We start from the raw sequence: 20,676 nt of genomic DNA on the forward strand, positions 1-20,676 counted from the left end.
TCCAGAGATTGAACTACAATACGACAAGTTCCAAATACGGGGGCAATACAAAACCAAACACAAAACCAAAAAAGCATCTCAACGGAAGAAGCAGGACACAGTCTTCCTGGCCTTAGAGCGGAGAAAGGCAACCCCAGTCCTGGGGCAGGAAGGAGTTCTGGGGCGTACAAGTCTTAAAGACTCCCACTTTCAGTGGTTGTTGCTATTCCTGGGAAAGTCCCTGCAACCTCTAAATCTCAGGAGTTCTGAGGGGCTGTCTCTGCTGTTTGCCCAAATTCATTGACTGAAATGGACCCGTGCTCTGAGTAAGGGGGATTTCGGGGTGCCCTCCAGTGGCTAGGGAGAAAGGCTGGCACTTCTCCTTCCTCCCACATACAGTAGCTGATGACTCTGGGAGATTTCCTAGGTCGGGAACGAATATGAGAGTCTGTGCAAGTTTTCCATTACTGCAGGAAGTAAAAGACCCAAACCACACACCTGGGCTCTAAAACAAAACAAGGGCTTTACTCTCCTAACATGCAAATCTATCACGGTACTATTTAAAACAACTAAATGGTACCCCCTACATAAGGAAATAGATGGGGGGAAGGGGTGTGGAGGAAATGGGCGCAAGGACTGCCCATATGCAGCTGCTGAGGAATCCCTGCAGGGCCACTGGACACTTGCTCAGCCCTGAGGTTGACTGCGGCCAGTTCTTCTCCTTCTTGAGTGCTGCTGACCAGCTAGGACCGGGGCTCCAGCTGGCAGGACAGGGTGTAGCTAAGGACAGAGGGACACCTGTGAGTTGCCCAGGAGCTTCCATTCAAGAGTCCCTGCCAGTGTTTGCCCACAGCTGGAGTCTGGCACCCCAGCAACAAGGCCAGAGGCTGCCCAGGGAAGGAGGATCCCAGGAGTGGCCAGCAGAAAGAGTCCACCCCGAACCTCACCGACCCAGCTCCTGATGGGCCTCACCTCTCAGCCTCGCTGAGCGGCTCCATAGCCTGGAACCAGGCCCAAAAAGGATCCTCGGGCTCTAGGGTGTAATTCTTGGCAGCCACCTGGAGCAGCATGATGTCCGTCATGACTTGGTATTCCTGAGCAGAGAGAGAAGCACAGGATGTATAGGGAGCCTGGGGGGGCGGGGAGCTGCAGGGTCTGGTGAGGGTTGAGCAGCGGGACCGGGGACCCATCCCAGGTCCTGGCACACATGGCCATCCTCCTCCCTGCAGATTCATCCGGTCTCCACCTGTTCTCAGAGGTGAGTATCAGTAGCCCCTCCTCTGGGAAGTCCTCCTGGATGCCATGCTCTGTCCCCATCTCCTAAGGGGATGGGACTTGCACTGCTTTCTTCTCAAGGGGTCCCAGGAAATGTGAGGTGGAGGGCATGGAGCCAAGCAATGTTCTTCCCAGGGACATCTCTGAGGCCCACTCCCTACCCTTCCCTGCGGGAAGCGCCACATATGCTCACCTTATTTCTTTTGTAGTGGTTGATCTCATTCCCCTGGAATGCAGACAAAGTCCATCAGAATGAGGCCCCTGGTTCTTAGGAGCACTTGATTCCCATCCCTTCTCATGCTGCACCATGGCCAGGACCCGTGAGGGGGCCGTGCATACACAGATAGTGGGCCTGGGATCTAGGCCAGGCTCTGGGGTCCAGAGACAGGAGGACATGGGGCAGATGGACTGGCTACAGGTCGGGACCCTGCAGCACCACCCTCTCAGAAGACAGTAGGGGAGGCCGAAGCCTCAGGCAGGAAGGGGCTGCTGCGGCTACGGAGGTGCTTGCTGATGTGGAGGGTCCTGACTTCATTCTCCCCCCACGGGCAAACTCACCGGGGGAGGCTGAGGTCCACTCAGACAGACCTCATGCAGCTTTGCCTTCAGGAAGCTCTGCTGCTTCACCAGTCTTTGGCACCGGGAGCCATGTCCTAACTGCAGTCTCGCCTCACTCATCGCTGAGATGGGCAAGAGACTCCGACCTCACAGGCGCAGCTCTGAGGCTGTCATCAGGGTAGGTTTGCCGAGTCCTGAGAGCTCAGGGCTCATTACAGGGGTGCTCTATTCCCACAGGTCCAGATTCTGGTCCATCCCCCACAATCTTCAGGCTCACCCACCTCCAGATAGACCTCCACTGCGGTATCCAACATCAGCAACTTGGTGAGGAAAGTGCCAAGGAAGGGCACGACACCCTGTGTCCTAAGGGGGAGAGTGGGATGAGTCACTGTTCTCTGTTGCCCACAAGGACCCTCCCCTGAAAAAGCTCCAGCCTCCTGGCCCACCCCAGGTGACCGCGTGGAGCAGCTCTCGACACTAAGAGAGAGGGTGTCAAGGCTATGGAGTCTGCTTGGACACCACCTGCTTGCCCCCTCACTGCCAACGGCATCCTCACCTAGGCTGTCACCACATTCATGCCAAAGGCTTCCCCTCCCCAAGGAATGCTTCAGACCATTCCCGACTTCATCCTCGCAGGACCCTGTTCCCTCCCACCCCTCCTCTCTTTCCAGACCTGCACCTTCCAGGCTACCTTGATGAGCAGGTTCCTGCCCTGTGCGGTGTCCTTGCTGCACAGCTTTTGAAAGATCCTCAATGGCTTCCTGAAGAGAGGCAAGGGAGGCACGATCAATGGACGAATAATGTGGCAGGGTTGAGTGCAAGTGCCTTTTCTTTGAGAACCCCAAAGTGTCAACCTGCCTGGTTGAGGGTTTCTTCTGGAATCCTCTGACCACTAAGGTCTTTGTAGGACATGGGAGGGAGCTCTCATGTGGCTCGTCCTGGGCCTCCCTTCCCATATTCATTGAGAAACACTGTTTGGGTCAATTTGGGGTTCAAATGGGCAGAGAGCTTAGTGGCTGTCAAGGAAACACGTGAAGAGATTTAATGCAGCTCAGCCCCATGTGGGACATTTGGCAAAACTGATTTCTAAAGCGGGAGGCATGGTGGCCTCTTCACCAGGAAGGCTGAGAGACACACCCACCAGCCCAGGTCCTGTGGTCAGGGTTTGCCGCCTCCCAGAAGGTCCAAGCTGCCTGAGGGGGAAGAGGACAAGCCTCTGGGAGCTCCCTCATCCATCCTGGTCCCTCCATGGAGAGAGGCCTACTCACCTGGAAACCTTCCCCCACGTGTTCTCGAGGCGGTGAATGGAGACACTCTGCAGAGCCGAGAGGATGGCATGTAAGGAGGAGTAGTTCCTCAGGGTTTGACAGGCCTGGGGAGGGAAGAGAATGGGCTGTCATGTGGGGAGCCAGCACCTGATTGGCTCTGAAGTTTCAGTCCCCCTCAGGGGAAGGCGCTCCTGCTGGAGGAAGCCGCTGTCCAGGGACCTGCCGGAGGGCACACGTGAGGCCCAGAGGAGGAGGAGGATTTTACCTCACTCCAAGGAAGGAGCCAGGCAGAAACGGAGCATCCTAGCATAGGGCCACACAAGGCGAGGTCAGCATGCCCCTGGACCAAAGAGCCTAGGGACTGCACAGTCCCTAGGGCAAAGACCAGGGCCTTCCACTCTGAGACCTGATCAAGGGAAGAGCAGTGCCCGAGACTCAGGAGAGCACCTCGGCTGGGCTTCCCGTTGCATACCTTGGCCACCTTGATCCAGTGCTCCACCACCATGGCCCTGTCCCGGGCTGTCATGCTTGGGTTGCCAAGGCAGGTGGTGATGACACACTTGGCCACACCGTTGAACTGGGCGACAGTGGCCCGGACTGTGGGTGCCAGGTGCTCACTGCCAGGCTTGTTGTGCTTGGACCAGATGGAGCCCAGGCACTGATGGGGCAGCAGCTTCTTGAACAGCTCCTAGAGAACAGGGGGACCTTGGTTCACCCAGCCATTTCCCATGCAAGACTTATGTCCTACGTAGGGGTCACAGGTCAGAGCTGGACCTCAGGGAGCTGAGAATCTGGCCTGAGCCTGGGTGGAGACCGTGGATTTCATTCCATTGTTTTTCACTGAGGGAACGGGGTAGAAGGACAACAGCCCCAGGCATGTAAAGCTCCACTTCCCAACAGAAGCAAGGCACTTCAATATCCCCCTCCAGTCCTGCAAACTATGTGCATTATTCTCTTTTTCTGTGTTGGAACAGCGCCACACTAAGATTCACGCTGCTCAACAACATGATGCAGCTGTGCGATTACTGAGAATCTATTTGTTTTAGGCTTCTAACAAAATATCTATTTTCTCTCTTTTGCACATATATCTCACTCAGTAGTGACAGCTCAAGTTCTTTTTCACAATGAATGATTCAGAAATAAGTATCAAAAACAGATTTGAAGAGAACAGAAGAGACAATTAAAAGATACGGAAACATCCTACTTAATAAAAGGCCATGTATTTATGTTCTGAGTCGAATTTTAAAGCTTTTAAAACATTTTATTCCTATAAATCCATCTTAGATAGCAACTGGACCTCACAGAAGCACTTAAATAAACGTTTACCAGTTGTATCCTGGCGAACAATATTTCTTGCTTTCTCAGCTCCCGGTGCCCCAGATGTGGTGGCGCTCCTCGATCGCACTGGCTCGGCCACATCCGGGTGGCTCCGCCAGCTGAGAGAACAGGATCTCCCCACGGTGGCTCCTTTCAGAGAATAGAACACAGCCTGATAAAGGATAAGACAAGAAAAATAATCTAAAGGCTGACTTCCTTATCATTCATTGCACAGCCTGTGTTACTCAGCAGATTTCATAAATCCAACTGTATATAATCGGCAGCTTCTCTTGTTGCAAAATTAGGTACCACTTCTCTGCTTTCCTCTCCTAGAGCTCTGGTCAAGTATTTCAAACGAGTGGTCAAGGATCCAAGAGAAATACAGGAGATAAGAGACCGAGACAGAGATTTCTGCACAGGTAATGTGCTGGTGGCTGCCACCTAAGGGTCGTTTTCACACCCAGGTTCCTGAGAGTATATTTTGTTTCCACAAATCCAGTGCTTAGAAGGCAAGTATTTTTATAATGAACATTTGAATTCATTTTTATTTTTAATTTAAAAAAAATTTTTTAAAAATATATTATGTTAGTCACCATACAGCACATCCCTGGTTTTTGATGCAAAGTTCGATGATTCATTAGTTGCGCATAACACCCAGTGCACCATGCAATACGTGCCCTCCTTACTACCCATCACCAGCCCATCCCATTCCCCCACCCCCCTCCCCTCTGTAGCCCTCAGTTTGTTTCTCAGACTTCATAGTCTCTCATGCTTCATTCCCCCTTCTGATCACCCCCCTTTCTTTATCCCTTTCTTCCCCTACCGATTTTCCTAGTTCTTATGTTCCATAGATGAGAGAAACCATATGATAATTGTCTTTCTCTGCTTGACTTATTTCACTTAGCATTATCTCCTCATAAGCAAGATGATAGATCAATCGGAAATATTTGCCAAAGGCATTAATTACATAATTGAATTCATTCTGTATCATTCCATAAACTGTTTTTCAGATTGTTTACCTTCCTATAAATAAATACAGCCACTCACAGACTGCAGCGAAGATATTATAAGAATCAGTCCCATTAATGACATGTTTATATGGTTAAGTAATCACCATAATTGGTTCACACCTCCCCACATCCACATCCTCTGTGGGCCTCTCCCACAATGACCCTGGGCTTCATCACATGACTTGCTTTGCTAGCAAAATGAGCAAGCAGAGATTTGAAATGCGTTGGAAAATCTGGGCTTGCCCTGTTGCTGCTCCTGGAAACCTAAAACCTCACCAAAAAAGCCTGAGCTGGCCTGCTGGGCAATAAAAGGTATGTGGCCAAGTCCCCCCATCACTGCCCCAGCTGACAGCTGGCCAACCCTAGAGCTGCCTGGCTGATTATTTGACAGCCTAGCTGACTACAAACACAGGAGGGAATCCAGCAGAACTCCCAACTGTGTCCAACCCAAACTGCCAACTCATAAAATCATGATTTAAACAACTGGCTGTTCCTTTAAGTCACTATGTTTTGGGGTGATCTGTCACACAGGAAAAGCTGATACAGTCCATAATAAGGCTATTGTTGAGGCTATAGTCTACCCAAAGCAAGCAATGTATACTTTATGCATCTTGGGAGAAGAAACTCCTCCCAAGTTTTAGGACCAAGAAAAGCTATGTATCACCTAAGCTGTCGATGTTCCCCATTTGGAATCTGTGATCCTCTGCTGTAACCCTGTGAAGATCAGAGTCACATCTAAGCTTGCTCCCCTTCTCCCTCCCTAGCAAGTATACAGGGCTCTCTGGCATGCATTCTGGCATCTTAACCACTCCGGCAACTCCGCTCCCTTTAAATTTGCCCCAGTGTCCATACCCATTTTATCTATTGTATTATAGGTACTTCTATGAACTGCCTCAAAATCTTTACACAATAAATTGGAGTACAAGGGAATTAATCTCAAGACTGTGTCACAGCCTTAAAACAGTAATGAAGACAAATTGTTGTCCCCAGTAGAAACCACCACTGATGTTTTCCACCTTGATCTGACTCGAGGTCTCAAAACAACTTTTATCTAGAAACAAAAAAAGCCAAAATGACTCCCATCTGAAACACTCAGAATTTTTCTACCTTGCCTAAGCAGGCACTGGAATACGTCTTTCTAGTGTGGTGCCTGGAGCTGGACTTGCCCAGCTTCGATTTCTGGCTTTCCCACTTCTCAGCTAGGTACCTTGAGTGAGCCCATCACCATGGACTCTGTACTTCAGTTTCTGTCTGTGATACCTGGATAGTAACTCAGAAGTTACCAAGAGGGCGAAGAGAGAGAATACATACAAGCACGAGCCATTATTATTATTCCTGTTGCTACTACTGCTATTCCCCTTCATCTTCTTTCTTCCTCCACAGCCCCTTCATAAATTCATCATCCTTACTACGAGGACAGAGTGCTATGAAACACCATCCGACACCACCATTAAAAAGACACGGCCTGTATGGTTTACTCCAAAATTCCATGCATTAATTGCCTATATGTATAGACACACTCCGCCTCCATCTCAGACATCTGGTATTCCTCTGTAAGAGTAGAAGTACCTTTGCCTCGCTGCTTCTTTTCCTTTTGTTCACTTAGTTTGTCTAGAGGTAGGTTTGTCATCTCAACTCCGTAAGCAGTTCTCGCCAGCACTGCTGTCTAGGAGTCCATGACGTTGGCTCACTCGTTTATGAGTTCTTCCCATTCCGTGAGGGAGGACAGCACACCAAGGAAGTCATCCCAGAGCTCTCGAGAAATGTACACACACAGGTTTGCTCAGATCCACGCCACCATGAGCGTCTAAAACCAACGAGCCAACAAGAGAACTGAATCACCCTCATTTGGAAGAAGAATGAGTTTTAACAAAATATTTTAAATTACTAGGAATAAAATGAACTTTAAAAGCACTTGATCTTGATTTTCTTTTAGCGTCTCAAAATTTATTTGATCAACTGTAATCAGGATCTGAGCTACGGAGAAATCAGCTATTATCATGAACAAAACTACTGGTTCAAAATCCCCTGGTGTCTGCAGCTGGTCCTGGCTGTAACTTGGGAGAAGACAAAACTCTCGGTACAACAACTATTCTACTTCTTTTTTTTTTTTTTAAAGATTTTATTTATTTATTTGACAGAGATAGAGACAGCCAGTGAGAGAGGGAACACAAGCAGGGGGAGTGGAAGAGGAAGAAGCAGGCTCCCATCAGAGGAGCCTGATGTGGGGCTCGATCCCTGAACACCGGGATCACGCCCTGAGCCGAAGGCAGATGCCCAACGACTGATCCGCCCAGGCGCCCCTGGAATTTACATCCTAAAATAATCATTTTGATTCCTGTGGTTTCTGTACCAGTGAACTTGCTACCTGATGGGATTCCTTTGGGCCCACCCTCCCTTCATGGGAGAAAGGAAAAGGCTGGACTCCACAGCCCTAGGGGCCCCTGCCAGGTCAGTCCTGCCTCATTTCTATGCTTTCCACCAGGTGCACACAGAGCTTTCCCTTTAGTGCTGACTCAAGGACATCCAGAAAAAGCATCCAGGGGACGCCTGGGTGGCACAGCGGTTAGGCGTCTGCCTTCAGCTCAGGGCGTGATCCCAGCATTATGGGATCGAGCCCCGCATCAGGCTCCTCCACTGTGAGCCTGCTTCTTCCTCTCCCACTCCCCCTGCTTGTGTTCCCTCTCTCGCTGGCTGTCTCTATCTGTGTTAAATAAATATATAAAACTAAAAAAAAAAAAAGAAAAAAAAGAAAAGAAAAAGCATCCAGAACACAGGTGTGGTAATGGGGCCCCACTGAGGACTTCCAGGAGGGAAGTGGCCACCAGAGCTGGTTTGCAGCAGCCCTGAGCACTGAGCACAGAGGCCAAAGCCCACTGACAGCAGGGCTGACCCAGCCAGGCCGCCCCAGGGCAGCGATGGGTGGGAGGAACACGTAAAGGACAGGCTGGAGAGGCATTTTACAACTAGAACTGAGGGGCATGAAGAAAGAGGGTTACAGAGTGGCTCTGAGGTCTCTGTTGCTGAAAGCACCTCCTAAGCTGGAGTGATGCGCTCATCATGGGACGGGGGCATGGGAAAAACCCACAGCACTGTGTACTTTCGGGGTATTATAAACACAGAGACACCAAACAAAAACAAAGGAGAAAAACGAAAACATTTCGCATAAGCACATTTTCATGACGCCACTATATGTTTGACGGTACTATTATTCGGTCATTCTGACAGTCTGTCATTTCAGATAATTGGTTTTCCAAAGTGAATTCAAAGCTTCAAATTGGAAGCAATAAAAATCAGTTAACAGCATTTCAGAGCAATTAACAACCGCTCCTGGGCTTATGAAGCATGATAGAAAACACCAGTTGCATTGCTTTTCCACAAAGCAGTCTGATGACAATTTAAAATGGAAAAATCTACTATTAAGTAATATGACTACTTTTCATTCAGTAACATTTTTAAAGCCAATAATAAAAATAAACTATCAAAGTGCTGGATACTTACCTTCTTCATAATTCACAGAAACTGTTACAGAAGATTATCATCTTACTGTTCACTTTGTAAAGCCATCAGTAAGTGGAGGCTTTGACGTTCTAATTATTATGTTGAAAAACAGAAACATGTTTTACAGAATTAATGAATTTGAAATAAACTTACCATGTCTTTTTATTCATTGTAAGCTCCATTATCATGCGCCTACGAATAATCAAAACAGCTTTACAGGCATCAGCTTGTTCTCTTAAGAGCATGGGAACTTCAGGACATGGTTCCAACAAAAAGACGTTTGCTGCATTTGTCAAAAATACCTTGAAATCAACAAATTTTACAGTAAACATATAAATGGAACTAAACACATAAATCTGAACAAATTTTTCTTAAAGATAATGATATTAATTTCCCTCTACTAAACAATCACCTTGGAGTCATTTCAACTAAGGCAAGTGGTACCAACACATACTCAAGATTTTTTAAAATGCTTCTCTTAGAATCACCTGACACACTTGAAAGACCTTTCCTAGAAAAAAATTATTAATACAAATTAATAGTGCAACTTTAGAAAATTTATGAATCAGAAAAGTTTCTGAAGACTTCTTTTTACATTACCTCAAAAGAAAAGGGGGAAACAGTAAGATAGGATCACTGCTTCTGGGTGAGAAATTTTGGGGTCGGGGACGGGGAGAGGAAGAGGAGCAGTGGTCAGACAGTGGCTGGGAAAAACCATCTGACTGCTGTGGAATCTCCCAGCACATGAACTTTGCAGGTAGGAAGCACGGCCAGCACCACCCAACACGGGCACAGATCTCTAGTAGCTGTAGGGAGGCAGGAAACCGGCAAGGCCACATGGTCAACAGTACATAGCTTCCAGGTGCATATACCTTGACTAGGAGAACGATATTAGGCAGTAGGATATAAAACCTATGTGAATTCTTGAGATAAAAACAGATTTAAAAAAACTTAGATGACCAGCCAACAGCTCTACACTCTACCTCAGACCTTTGGGGTACAAGTTCACTGTCCGTTCCTGTCAGGGGTGTTTCAATAGAAAATGGTGAGACGCACAGATGTGGCCTGTTACGTAGTCGTAAGTGACTGCTTAGGGGCACTACAGTAAAGTTACCACTGTGTTACTACTGACACAGACGACACCAGTGACCCTTCAGTTTAGGAGACTGAGTTGTCAGTCTGGTGATGAAGGTGGATGGGTACCATCTACCTAGATCCTATGCCTTCTTAAGTCTCCCTTGTGTTCAGCAGTACAAATTCAAAGGATCTGGGAACAAACAGAATTCTCTGGCTCACCTGGGAATGAAATCTATCAACACAACATCTTAAAATAGATGCACAGACTGAAGAAATTAAAATAAACATGCTCAAAAGTCAAGTGGGTGAATTTAAATATTGACAGCCTCTAAGATTATCTTGTGCAAGATTAAAAAGGTGTCAGGGCCTACTTTTCTAGAAAGAATTACTAAATAAGCACTGTAATAATTGGTAACAGATGATAACAGCAATTGTGAAGACTTTCCTAGCTTTCAAGTGGGAAAAAGGAAAACAAAGAACTTTTTGACTAACCAACTCTAGCAGTGGTAGTATAATTTTAGTGGCCACTTTATTTTTTTACTACCCTGACTGAGATCAAGACCTGAGCTGAGAGATCAAGAGTCGGAGGTTTAACCGACTGAGCCACCCAGCTGCCCCTCGCGGCCATGTTTTTGGAAGACGTAGGGCATAGACGATCTGCTGCAAGACAGATCTTTCACTCAAGGTATTTGGTTTCTTGATGTGAATTGGAAACTTTGCATACTCCCAAGTAAAAGTGAGGAGTCTTCATATATTATATTCTCCGCTCATTTTCTTTTTTAAAAAAGATCAAAACGCCAACTCCATGGATCTTTCTCACTACCATGTCAGTACTGGTTAAGGTAAAAATTAAAAAAAAATTAATACGTCCAAATTGTACCTCTCAACAGCAACTGGAGAAGAGTACTAGCTTATTCAACCTGTACTTGGCCACTTTTTCCTAATGAACCAAGGAAAGGACCAAAGATACTGGATACAAAGAGAACAAACACAGCTATTAGAATCCAAACTAAACATTTTTGAACACTGTTGTGCTACAATCAAGTGGAAAGTATTTTTTCTTGGTCTGGCCAAGTCGATGTAACTGATCCTTTCAGAAAACAAATTAACACTCTCCTGAACCTAGGGAGATACTGGCAGTGGGATGGCTGAGGACGGCATATGGCAATCCACTTGGAGGACAAGGAATACCAAGGGACACAGGCTAGGGACTCCGGCATGCACTTCTCTGGTGAGGGCACAGATTTTCCTAACAACTGGCACCGGAGTTCTTGGAAGCAACTCAAGTAAAATCATCTTCATTTTGTTTCAAGTTGATTTCCAATTATTTGCTGATTTTCACTGAAAAATGAGAAGATTCAATAGTTACAGAGTATTAAACTGCTAATGAACCTGAAAGCAAAAAGGATACCATGATAAGGAATCCTACTGAGAGATGGATGACAAAAGCATGTCATTGAAAATTGGGCAACAGGCAAGCTATGCCTATGCTAGCTCAGGTGGATATGGGGTAGAGGGTGGGCGCCAGGGAGCAGGGGAAAAAGAGGCATTCTGTGTTTTCACTTAGAGACCTAACAACCTTCCACCTAGATGGGAGCCAAGAGGTAATCAATCTCCCAATCCCCATTTTTGAGGTAAAATCCTGAGGTCTGGGAAGATTAAGTCATCAGCCAAAGCTGTTCTTTCCAATGTTCCCAAATGGCACTGGTTCTATTTTATATATTCATATAGATAAAGATTTAAAAAGTACAGCATTTATCATCAAACAGGCAATTTTTAAGAAGAATATTCTTTATGGGATTATAGAATCACCATGCTTGTCTTGCAAATTAGAGTCCAGATGACGGACTAACTCCCCATATGTGTTCAGGACATGCTTTTTAAGATTTGGATCTCGGTCATTTCACATTCACTGCGTAATAATCCCTCTCAAAAACCTGCAACCGGCTCATAGGTCTCCTTCGACTAGAAAAGAATCTTTACAAACTGAAGATGAGCGGTCAGGAAGAAAACTCAGAATGAGAACTTAAGAGCTGTTTACTGACAGGTAGACACAAATATCACTGTACTTTAATGATGCTATCACAATAAACAAAATGTTCAAATGGACTCCAACCGGAGGTCTTTATGTTTCCGGCCAGCCACGTACCTGCAGCATAGCCTGGGCCCCGGCTTTCCTGTTCTTATTTTCTTCTTGCGTCACACATCCTCTGCTCACTGCACCCGTGAAGGAGTATGTTCGTCCCCAACTGGAAGATCGCTTATGACGAGAACCGTCAGATGAGGTCTTTAGGAGATAAAAACCAGTTAACGGAGGGGGAAGAAGTACATGTTCACATATTTAATTCCTTACACTCACCAAAGTTCATGAGAATAGAGATTTTAGAAGGGCGAGTCTTTTTTCCATTTTGTTCACCACCTCCAGCATCTCAAACAGTGCCTAGTGTTTAGTATGTGCTGAAGAAATAAACACAGGTCCAGTGACTGAATGAGTCTCTAAAACAGACCTTTAAAATGTGTGATAAATTCCATTTGCTTATCTATTCGTTTTGACCTCATGACCAGTTATTAAAATGATTTCACCAATATTAAAAAATCAAAAATTATGGAATTAATATAGATATTTAAAAGTGATATGCCTTTGATTACAAATAGTCTTAAATGTTTGTTGTTAATTGCTGCAACACCCACTTTTAGAAATAATTTCTCAGGGGCGCCTGGGTAGCATAGTGCTTAAGTGTCTGCCTTAGGCTCAGGGCGTGATCCCGGTGTTCCGGGATCGAGTCCCACATTGGGCTCCTCCGCTGGGAGCCTGCTTCTTCCTCTCCCACTCCCCTGCTATGTTCCCTCTCTCGCTGGCTGTCTCTCTGTCGCATAAATAAATAAAAATCTTTAAAAAAAATAATTACTCAGACTAGTTTCAAAACAGCATGCCAGAAATAGAAACATGACAGATATTTTGTTTCAGGAAGAGATCCCACTGTGTCGTTTTAGGTTTTTCCAGCCTCTAGCTTTACCTAACCAGGACGAAAAGTTCCATTCCAGCAGCACTCACTCTGAGGACAGCACCCAGCCCTGAAGTGAGGCTTCTTAAGAGAGAAGATAGCACTCATTATTGGGTTAGTCCTTTCGGCTGCTCTGGGCAGGCCACTGCACAAGACAAGACTGCCAAAACATTCTAAATTTAGTTTCTCAAATGCTATTTGTTTAAACATGTCAATACCAATACGGCAGTGACATTTTTAGTCTCATACGCAGACGTGTGAACATACGATGGTTCATAAAACAACTCTGCCGCCACAGTGAATGACGAAGCTGCCATGCACAGCCGGACCTAGCCTGAGGGGAAGGAGGTGACCAATGATCCTGAAGACAGCCCAGAAGCAGCCTCACTGAAGCAGGTCCTCACGGAACTCAGCAACTGGAGAGCAGCAACTACGATAAAAGAGCCCCGCTGGCCTGTGCCCCACTGACTGGCACCCTCGCCCGATCGGGTAGACTTTGCTAAAATACGGGTACTCCCAACTGAAACAAGCGACAACGTATTACCTCTTTGCTGTCAGTCTCTGAAAATCCTAATTTTTCAGCATCTTGTAGGGCAGCTTCTTTTTTATCTGGTTCTTCCATGAACACAGGTTTGTCCTGGAGGATCCACTTTCTGTACACTGGAACTACCTTCCTTGTTACAGCGATGTCACAGGAAGGCAACAAAAACGCCTAAAATAAAAAGAGAAGACTCCCTTTAACTCCACACCTGCTCAGATCACTGTAACAGACGCATAACAGACATTTCTAATCACCACCACCAAGTTCAGACTTTCCTCTGAAACATACGGAGCCAGATATTTTTGTGCACACCAAACTTGCTGAAGAAAAAAGGCATTTTCAATTGGGCCAGAAAATGTCATGCAATTTACAAATAACTTCTGTATTCTGAATATTTTTTTCACAAAACTAGCCAACATGCACGCCTACACAGATACTTTAAGTGGCTACATAAACCATAACAGTTGTACAGCCCAATGAATTAGAAACTGAGTATAAGACAACAGACAGACTACTGCAGCCAGCTGCAGCCAACTGTCACTCCTCCGCTAACTCCATGTGCAGGGATGTCGTGCTGGTGACGGGAGGATTATTTACACCACAGAAGTTGGCTAATAACTGGAGCCGTTCTTTTTTCTTCCCCTTTGTCTTTCTCTTCCTTCCTTCTTTTTCGCCCCTCCCTTTCACCTTACCATCCCTTTCTGGGAGCCCACATTCACCAGCATACCAATGAGTCAAGACTGTACTCAGGTGTCTGTACTCACTGGTATGCTAGTGAATGCCGCTCGCAGAAAACACATGAAAGAGAGCCTCTGGCCAGCTGTAGCACTGTGCACATTGATGTGAACTTTCTTTTTTCCGATTTCTCACATTTATTTGAGAGAGAGAGAGAGAGAGCATGTGCCCAGCAGGGGAAGGGCAGAGGATGAGGGAGAGAGCAAGCAGACTCCAGCACTGAGCACAGAGCCTGACACGGGGCTCAATACCATGATGCTGAGATCACTGCCTGAGCCAAAACCAAGAGTCAGACTTTAGCCGACTGAGCCACACAGCACCCCATGAACTTTTGAACATTACAGACTCTCTTTACACATATGCATGTAAGACTTCTGATTTAATGTAAGAGTCCAAACATATAAACAAAACGGTAAAGGAGAAATGTATTTGCCTTTTGAGTATTAGCTCTAAGGAATATTTCTGACTGAGGGGTAAACACAAAGGAGAGGAACTCAATACTACAGAAGTGTTTTCATTCCATAAATGAAAAATTAAGCTGAGGCTCAGAACACATGAGATATTTTCCCAAGGTTACAAAGTAAGTTAGCGATGATTCTAGGTCTTGAAATCTCAAGATTCAGAGATTTCATACTGTCCTTAATGTTCACGCTACAGGATCCAATGACAGGCAGACTTTAGTGTAACAAGGATTCATGCAATATATACATTTCCATCGATGTCACATCAAATTCCAGAATAGAGGAGTCTGTGTTATAACAAGAAGGTAACATATCAATGTGACAAATATTCTGACTTGTATCTCAAGAAAGATCAACAAAGACAAAGAAGAGTATGACAAACTACAATGGTGTCCCACTCTAATGTTGTTCCAAATTGTATTACAAATATTTTCACCCATACAATAAAGTAGAAATACTTTAAAGTGAATACCATGTACTGCCGCCTAGATTCTACCATTAGCATTTGCTAGATTTGCTTACCACATACCTATCAACCCACCCCTATTTATCCTTCTTTCAACCCATTTTATTTTTGATGCATTGCAAAGAAATCTGCAAACATCAGTACATTTCACCCCTAAACATTTCAACATGCATATCACTTCCTTAGAGTTCAAAATTTCTTTACAAAATTACTTTACATAAAATTTATAAATCAGGAAATGCACAAATGTTAAGTGGACCATGTGATGAGTTTAGACAAATGTAGACAATGAGGTAATCCAAATCCAAAATCAAAGGTATATCATGTTATCCTCCTCCTAAGAAGCAAAGAGAAATGTTCTCTGTAGGAAAATAAGGTCACAGTAAAATCCAAATGATTTGTACAAACTGTCTGGTTAATATGATATGTAGCATGTTCATTAAAAATCAGAAATATGAGAAAAGAAGTCAACATTAACAACACCACAATAAAAACCAGACAATACTTTAAAGACATAGGAGATCAGGATAAAGAAAGTTTCAAAAAGAAATGGAAATGGAATTGAAAAATAAAATAACCAAAATGAAAAACTCAGTGGGTATGGACTGACAACAGAATGGACATGGCTGAAAACAGGATGAAAAAACCAAAGGAAACACCCAGAGTGAAGCACGGTGAGACGAAAGGACGGCCTACTCAGAAAGGAAGGCAAGAGAAAGAACACAATGAAAAGCTGCTCCTATACTTGGCTGCAGAGGCACAAGGAAAGAAGATTAGCAAAAGAGGGCAGAAATGATATTTGAGGAGAGAATGCCCGAGAATTTTGCCAAAATTGGTAAAAGATGTCAATCCACACACTCAAGAATCACAAACAAGCAGGGTAAATACAGAGTACCTTACAGTAAAAGTGCTGAAAACCAAGAACAATCAGAAAATCTTACAAGCTTCCAGAGGAAAAAAGAGACATTTCCTCCAAAGGAGCAACCACGTGACCTCACATGACTTCTCAAAGACAATGCAACAAATATTCAATGCGCAAAGAGAGAACAGATGCCCGGGTAGAATTCAATATCCAGAAAAACTGCACTTCCAAACCAAAAGCAAAATAGAGAAATTTTCAGATACAGAAATGAGAAAAACTTTTACCAGGAGATCTGACCTAAGGGAAATACTAAAAGTTATTCTTTAGGCAGAAGGAAAATAATTCTGGATCAGAGATTTAGGAAGAGATAAAAGTGCAATAAACAGGTAATTATTTGGATAACTCTAATTGGATAAAAAATATATATGCATATATATATATAAAAGAATAAAACTGGGTAAAATAATAAATATGAAAGAGATAATATATGTGTACACATATAAATAATATATTCATAATATGGAATTCCAATACAGATGGTCCTCAACTTAGGACAGTTCAACTCAGAAGTTTTCAACGTTATGACAGTGCGAAAGTCATGCATAGTCAGTAGAAACTGTACTTTGAATTTTGATCTTTTCCTGGGCTAGGGATATGTAGTATGACACTCTCTTGTGGCGCTGGGCGGTGGCAGTGGCTACAGCTCTGTCAGCCCTGGGATCGCAAGGATAAACACCTGATACACTTACTACCGTTTTGTACCCATATAACCATTCTCTTTTTCACTTCTAGTATGGTATCCAATAAATTACATGAGATATTTAACACTTTATTATAAGCAAGGCTTTGTGTTAGATGAGTTAGTTTACGTCCATCAGCTCCTCTGTAAGCCTTCCTGTCTGTCTGCCAGGCTGCTCTCTGTTTATATCCTGCCTTACCCATCTCCTCTCTGCCAGGCTCTTATTTGCTTCTCTAGCTAGCCAGGCCAGCAGTCAAACAGACACACGTAGGAATACCTGGAATGATACTCTACAAACATCAACAGTGGTTGCTTAATGGCAGTATTTTGAGTGATTGGCTTGGGACTCTATTTGTCTAATGAACATTCACTTTTTAAAACATAAAGTTATTTTTTAAAACAAAACCAACACCAACAAAACAACACAATCGACAAATAACCTTTAGAGCAGTGCTTTGAACTTTTCAGACCCATAACCTAAGTAAGACATTTTACGGAAACATATATGCATTTGGATAATAAATGTTGTTTTAGAAGGTTTACAAAGAAATACTAATCCTTAGAATATGCAGGGTACTCTGAAATGTTTCGGTCCATCCTATTCTATTCTATTCCATTATTTTAAAACAATACTGGCCTTTTTTTTAAAGATTGTATTTATTCATCTGGGAGAGAGAGACAGAGCACAAGCAGGGGGAGAGAGAGAGGGAGAAGCAGACTCCTCGCTGAGCTGGGAGCCCAGTGTGGGGCTTGATCCCAGGACCTGGAGATCATGACCTGAGCCGAAAGCAGACGCTTAACCATCTGAGACACCCAAGCGCCCCAAAAGACTGGCTTTTGATACGTTGACTTCATGACCTACAAATGGTCACAACAGGTAAGAAAAACACTGGTAAGAAGACAAGTTTCCAGCGGAGTGACCCCGAGACCAGAACTGCCCCACCTGAAGCTTCTACCACTCACTGCTAGCCTGCCTGCTGGGGGCAGCAGTAAACTGAGGCTGCCCTGAGCACCACTGAACCTCGTCTCCCCTCACTTACCATCTGTTTCCACTGCCTGCATCCTACCAAACCATCCAGGCCAAGGACACTTGCACAGTTAGCCCCTGCCACGAGCCTCTCTGCGCTCGGGGCCCCTTGTCAGCATTTATTTCGACACCACACCCATGGACATCTGACCTTCTTCCATCATGCACTGTTCTCTGGTGCATACACACACATCTTACGTCCCTCACTGAGAACATGAGCTTCCTGAATGCACATTTTAAACCTTAATGGCCTTTAGGCCTAAATATTAAATAGTCTCTGAACACTTTAAAATTGAAAACGAAATCACTAGGAAACAAGTCACATTTTGCCATCCTGAAAAGAACAATACAGAGAAAGACAATTATCATATGGTTTCACTCATTTATGGAACATAAGAAGCGGGAAGATCGGTAGGAGAAGAAAGGGAAGAAGAAAGGGGGGGTAAACAGAAGGGGGAATGAACCATGAGAGACTATGGACTCTGGGAAACAAACAGGGCTTCAGAGGGGAGGGGAGTGGGGGAATGGGATAGACTGGTGATGGGTATTAAGGAGGGCACATATTGCATGGTGCACTGGGTGTTATATGCAAGTAATGAGTCATGGAAATTTACATCAAAAACTAGGGATGTACTGAATGGTGACTAACATAATAGAATAAAAAATATTATTAATTAAAAAAAAAAAAAGAACAGACAAAAAAATCCCGCCCCCCCCCCAAAAAGAACAATACATCGTTGACCACAAGAGGGCAATAGAATGCAAATGTTAAAACCCATGCCCCTTCAAGAATCTGTACTTCGTATTTTCACATGCACAAGCCTTACAGTTTAAATTTCACATACATGCTTTCAAATTAGATTTGATGAAGAATAATGAGAAGGTGTAAATAAAATGTTTTTTGGCTTCACGGCACAAAGATGTCTCAGAAGTTCGGTCATAAGTAGTCTGCAGTTACCTACTTGGCCCAAGCTACTTCAGAACTGAATTTAGATTGGAGTGAGGACTAAATGGCATGCAGAATTTAGAGCACCCTCTGCCAGGTGCAGGTGCAGACAAAACTTTCCATATAGTAAATTAACAGTTTACACAATAAAGGTAAAACCACATCAGTTTAGCATTATCTCGTGTGCAAAATTTACAAGCTTTGTCAATCATATCTAGTCTTATAGTAAGCACTGGCGTCCAAGAGCTTAAAACATTGCTACAGATCAGGGCCTGCAAAGTATGGCCTGTCATCCAAATCCAGCCTGCCAAGTGACTTTCCTAAATAAAGTTCCCCGGGAACGCAGCCACGCTTCTTCGTTATGTGCTGTCCATGGCTCCTTTCTCACTACAAAGACAGAGCTAAATAGCTGTAACAGAGTCCGTGTGATAAACTAAGCCTGAAATACTATGATCTAGTCCTTTACTCTATAAAGAATATGACCTCTATCCTCAATTATATGACCGTGATCACTTGAACTCAAATTAAATGGTTAGAGGTACCTTCCGTGGGTACAACAGAACGCAACAGGGCAACGTTAATGGACAGACTAGGGTAGATTTTTAAGTCCTGGACTATTATGATAAAACAATGTTTTGTCAGCATGACATATACAGTATAGGCTAGAAAGGGATGACACAGCAGGTGTGGGGCTCCAGGGAGCATGCTGCTAACCACGGCCAAAGGAAAAGGAGGGAGCAGGAGTGCGAAAGCCCCCTGCATGGCTTGTCCAGGGATGGCTCAGTGGAGGAGCTGGAGACGAGCAGCATGGGAGGGCTGAAATTAATACGCACACAAGGACACGAGCCCCGTTAAAGAAGTGGTCAAGTCATGAGGAGAAGCTGATGTTAGGGAAGAAAATAAGCTCAGCTCTGGCCTCATCATCATTAAGACACCACTAGAATGTCAGTCAACGTCACCAGGGGGCATTTTAAAAGGCAAGTGTGCAAACAAGAAGCAAGGTCCAGACAAAAAGCTTGAGTGAGAGTCTCACGCCACATGGCTGCTGGCTCCGAGCCCGAAGGAGGCAAGTGTGGACTTACAGCAGAAGAGGCTCAAGCCCAGAACTTGGTCAATTCTTGGAATCTGGGGTCAAAGAAAACAGAGGCCAGGAAATGAGACAGAGAAGACACAGTCAGGGAGTGAGAATATTACGAACCTTCGTATTCACTAAAATACAAAATACGTGAAAACCTCCAGATTGCTGTGGATTACACTGGGACTTTCATTGTTGGTTGATTTTTCCTTAATGACAGTCTCAGAAGTGAAAGGGTTCATCGCTATCTAGAAGTCTTGCCCCTCCTCGGAAAGCTCTTCATACTGCACATGCACCGGTCACGTGTGTGCACAGGGCTCCTCCCCTTCTCCCCACGGATCACAGGTCTCTGCCATTCAGGGGCCTCACCTTCTGTGCGTGTGCCCAGACTCAACAGCTAGTCCCCATCACATGCACACACCCACAAAAGAGCCAGGCTCTGTCTCCCAGGGCACCGGTACCAAGATGCAGGTGGCCAGTGGCTCCAGCCCACACCACAGGTCTGCTGTCTTCTCCGCTGCACCACGGGTTCTGTTTCCTCTGTCAGAGCTTCTCCACAGCAGCACGACTAACATTTGAGGCCTGATGTTCCCTGTCGTGGGCTAGTGCAGGCCCTGTCCTATGCCTGTAGAATAATCACTGGCTACTACCCACTAGAGGCCAGCAGCATTGCCCTCCCTCCAGTTGTGATGACCAAAAATGTCTCCGGACAATGCCCCTGGGGGGGGCAGAGCCAGCCCCGGTTGTAGCTCAGGGCTGCTAATCGTTGCCCGGCCTCTGGTCTCTCTCTGCCGTCTTCTTCCGCACTTGCACCTGCTTTCTTGTTTGTACTTC

The 20,676-nt window shown here is 45.0% G+C and overlaps 1 protein-coding gene and 1 long non-coding RNA gene across 2 annotated transcripts; both read right to left on the bottom strand.

Annotated features, from left to right (window-relative positions):
* Nucleotides 1-483: 483 nt before the first annotated feature.
* LOC148108187 (ral guanine nucleotide dissociation stimulator-like) lies at nucleotides 484-2,262 on the bottom strand. Its single transcript, XM_087853872.1, has 4 exons — nucleotides 1,813-2,262; nucleotides 1,448-1,480; nucleotides 952-1,073; nucleotides 484-759 (listed from the first exon to the last, which is right to left on the bottom strand). Exons 1-4 carry the CDS (start codon nucleotides 1,930-1,932, stop codon nucleotides 723-725), a joined length of 312 nt encoding a protein of 103 aa, XP_087709998.1. The 5' UTR covers nucleotides 1,933-2,262; the 3' UTR covers nucleotides 484-722.
* Nucleotides 2,263-3,812: 1,550 nt separating this feature from the next.
* On the bottom strand, nucleotides 3,813-13,528 carry LOC148108188 (uncharacterized). Its single transcript, XR_015721169.1, has 4 exons — nucleotides 12,135-13,528; nucleotides 9,062-9,210; nucleotides 6,977-7,214; nucleotides 3,813-4,569 (listed from the first exon to the last, which is right to left on the bottom strand). It is a non-coding gene; the product is annotated as an uncharacterized LOC148108188 (long non-coding RNA).
* Between the last annotated feature and the right edge of the window lie 7,148 nt (nucleotides 13,529-20,676).

Source organism: Ursus americanus, chromosome 22 (assembly GCF_024610735.1).
Source record: "Ursus americanus isolate L20-20 chromosome 22, mUrsAme1.1.p, whole genome shotgun sequence".
Lineage (NCBI taxonomy): Eukaryota > Metazoa > Chordata > Mammalia > Carnivora > Ursidae > Ursus > Ursus americanus.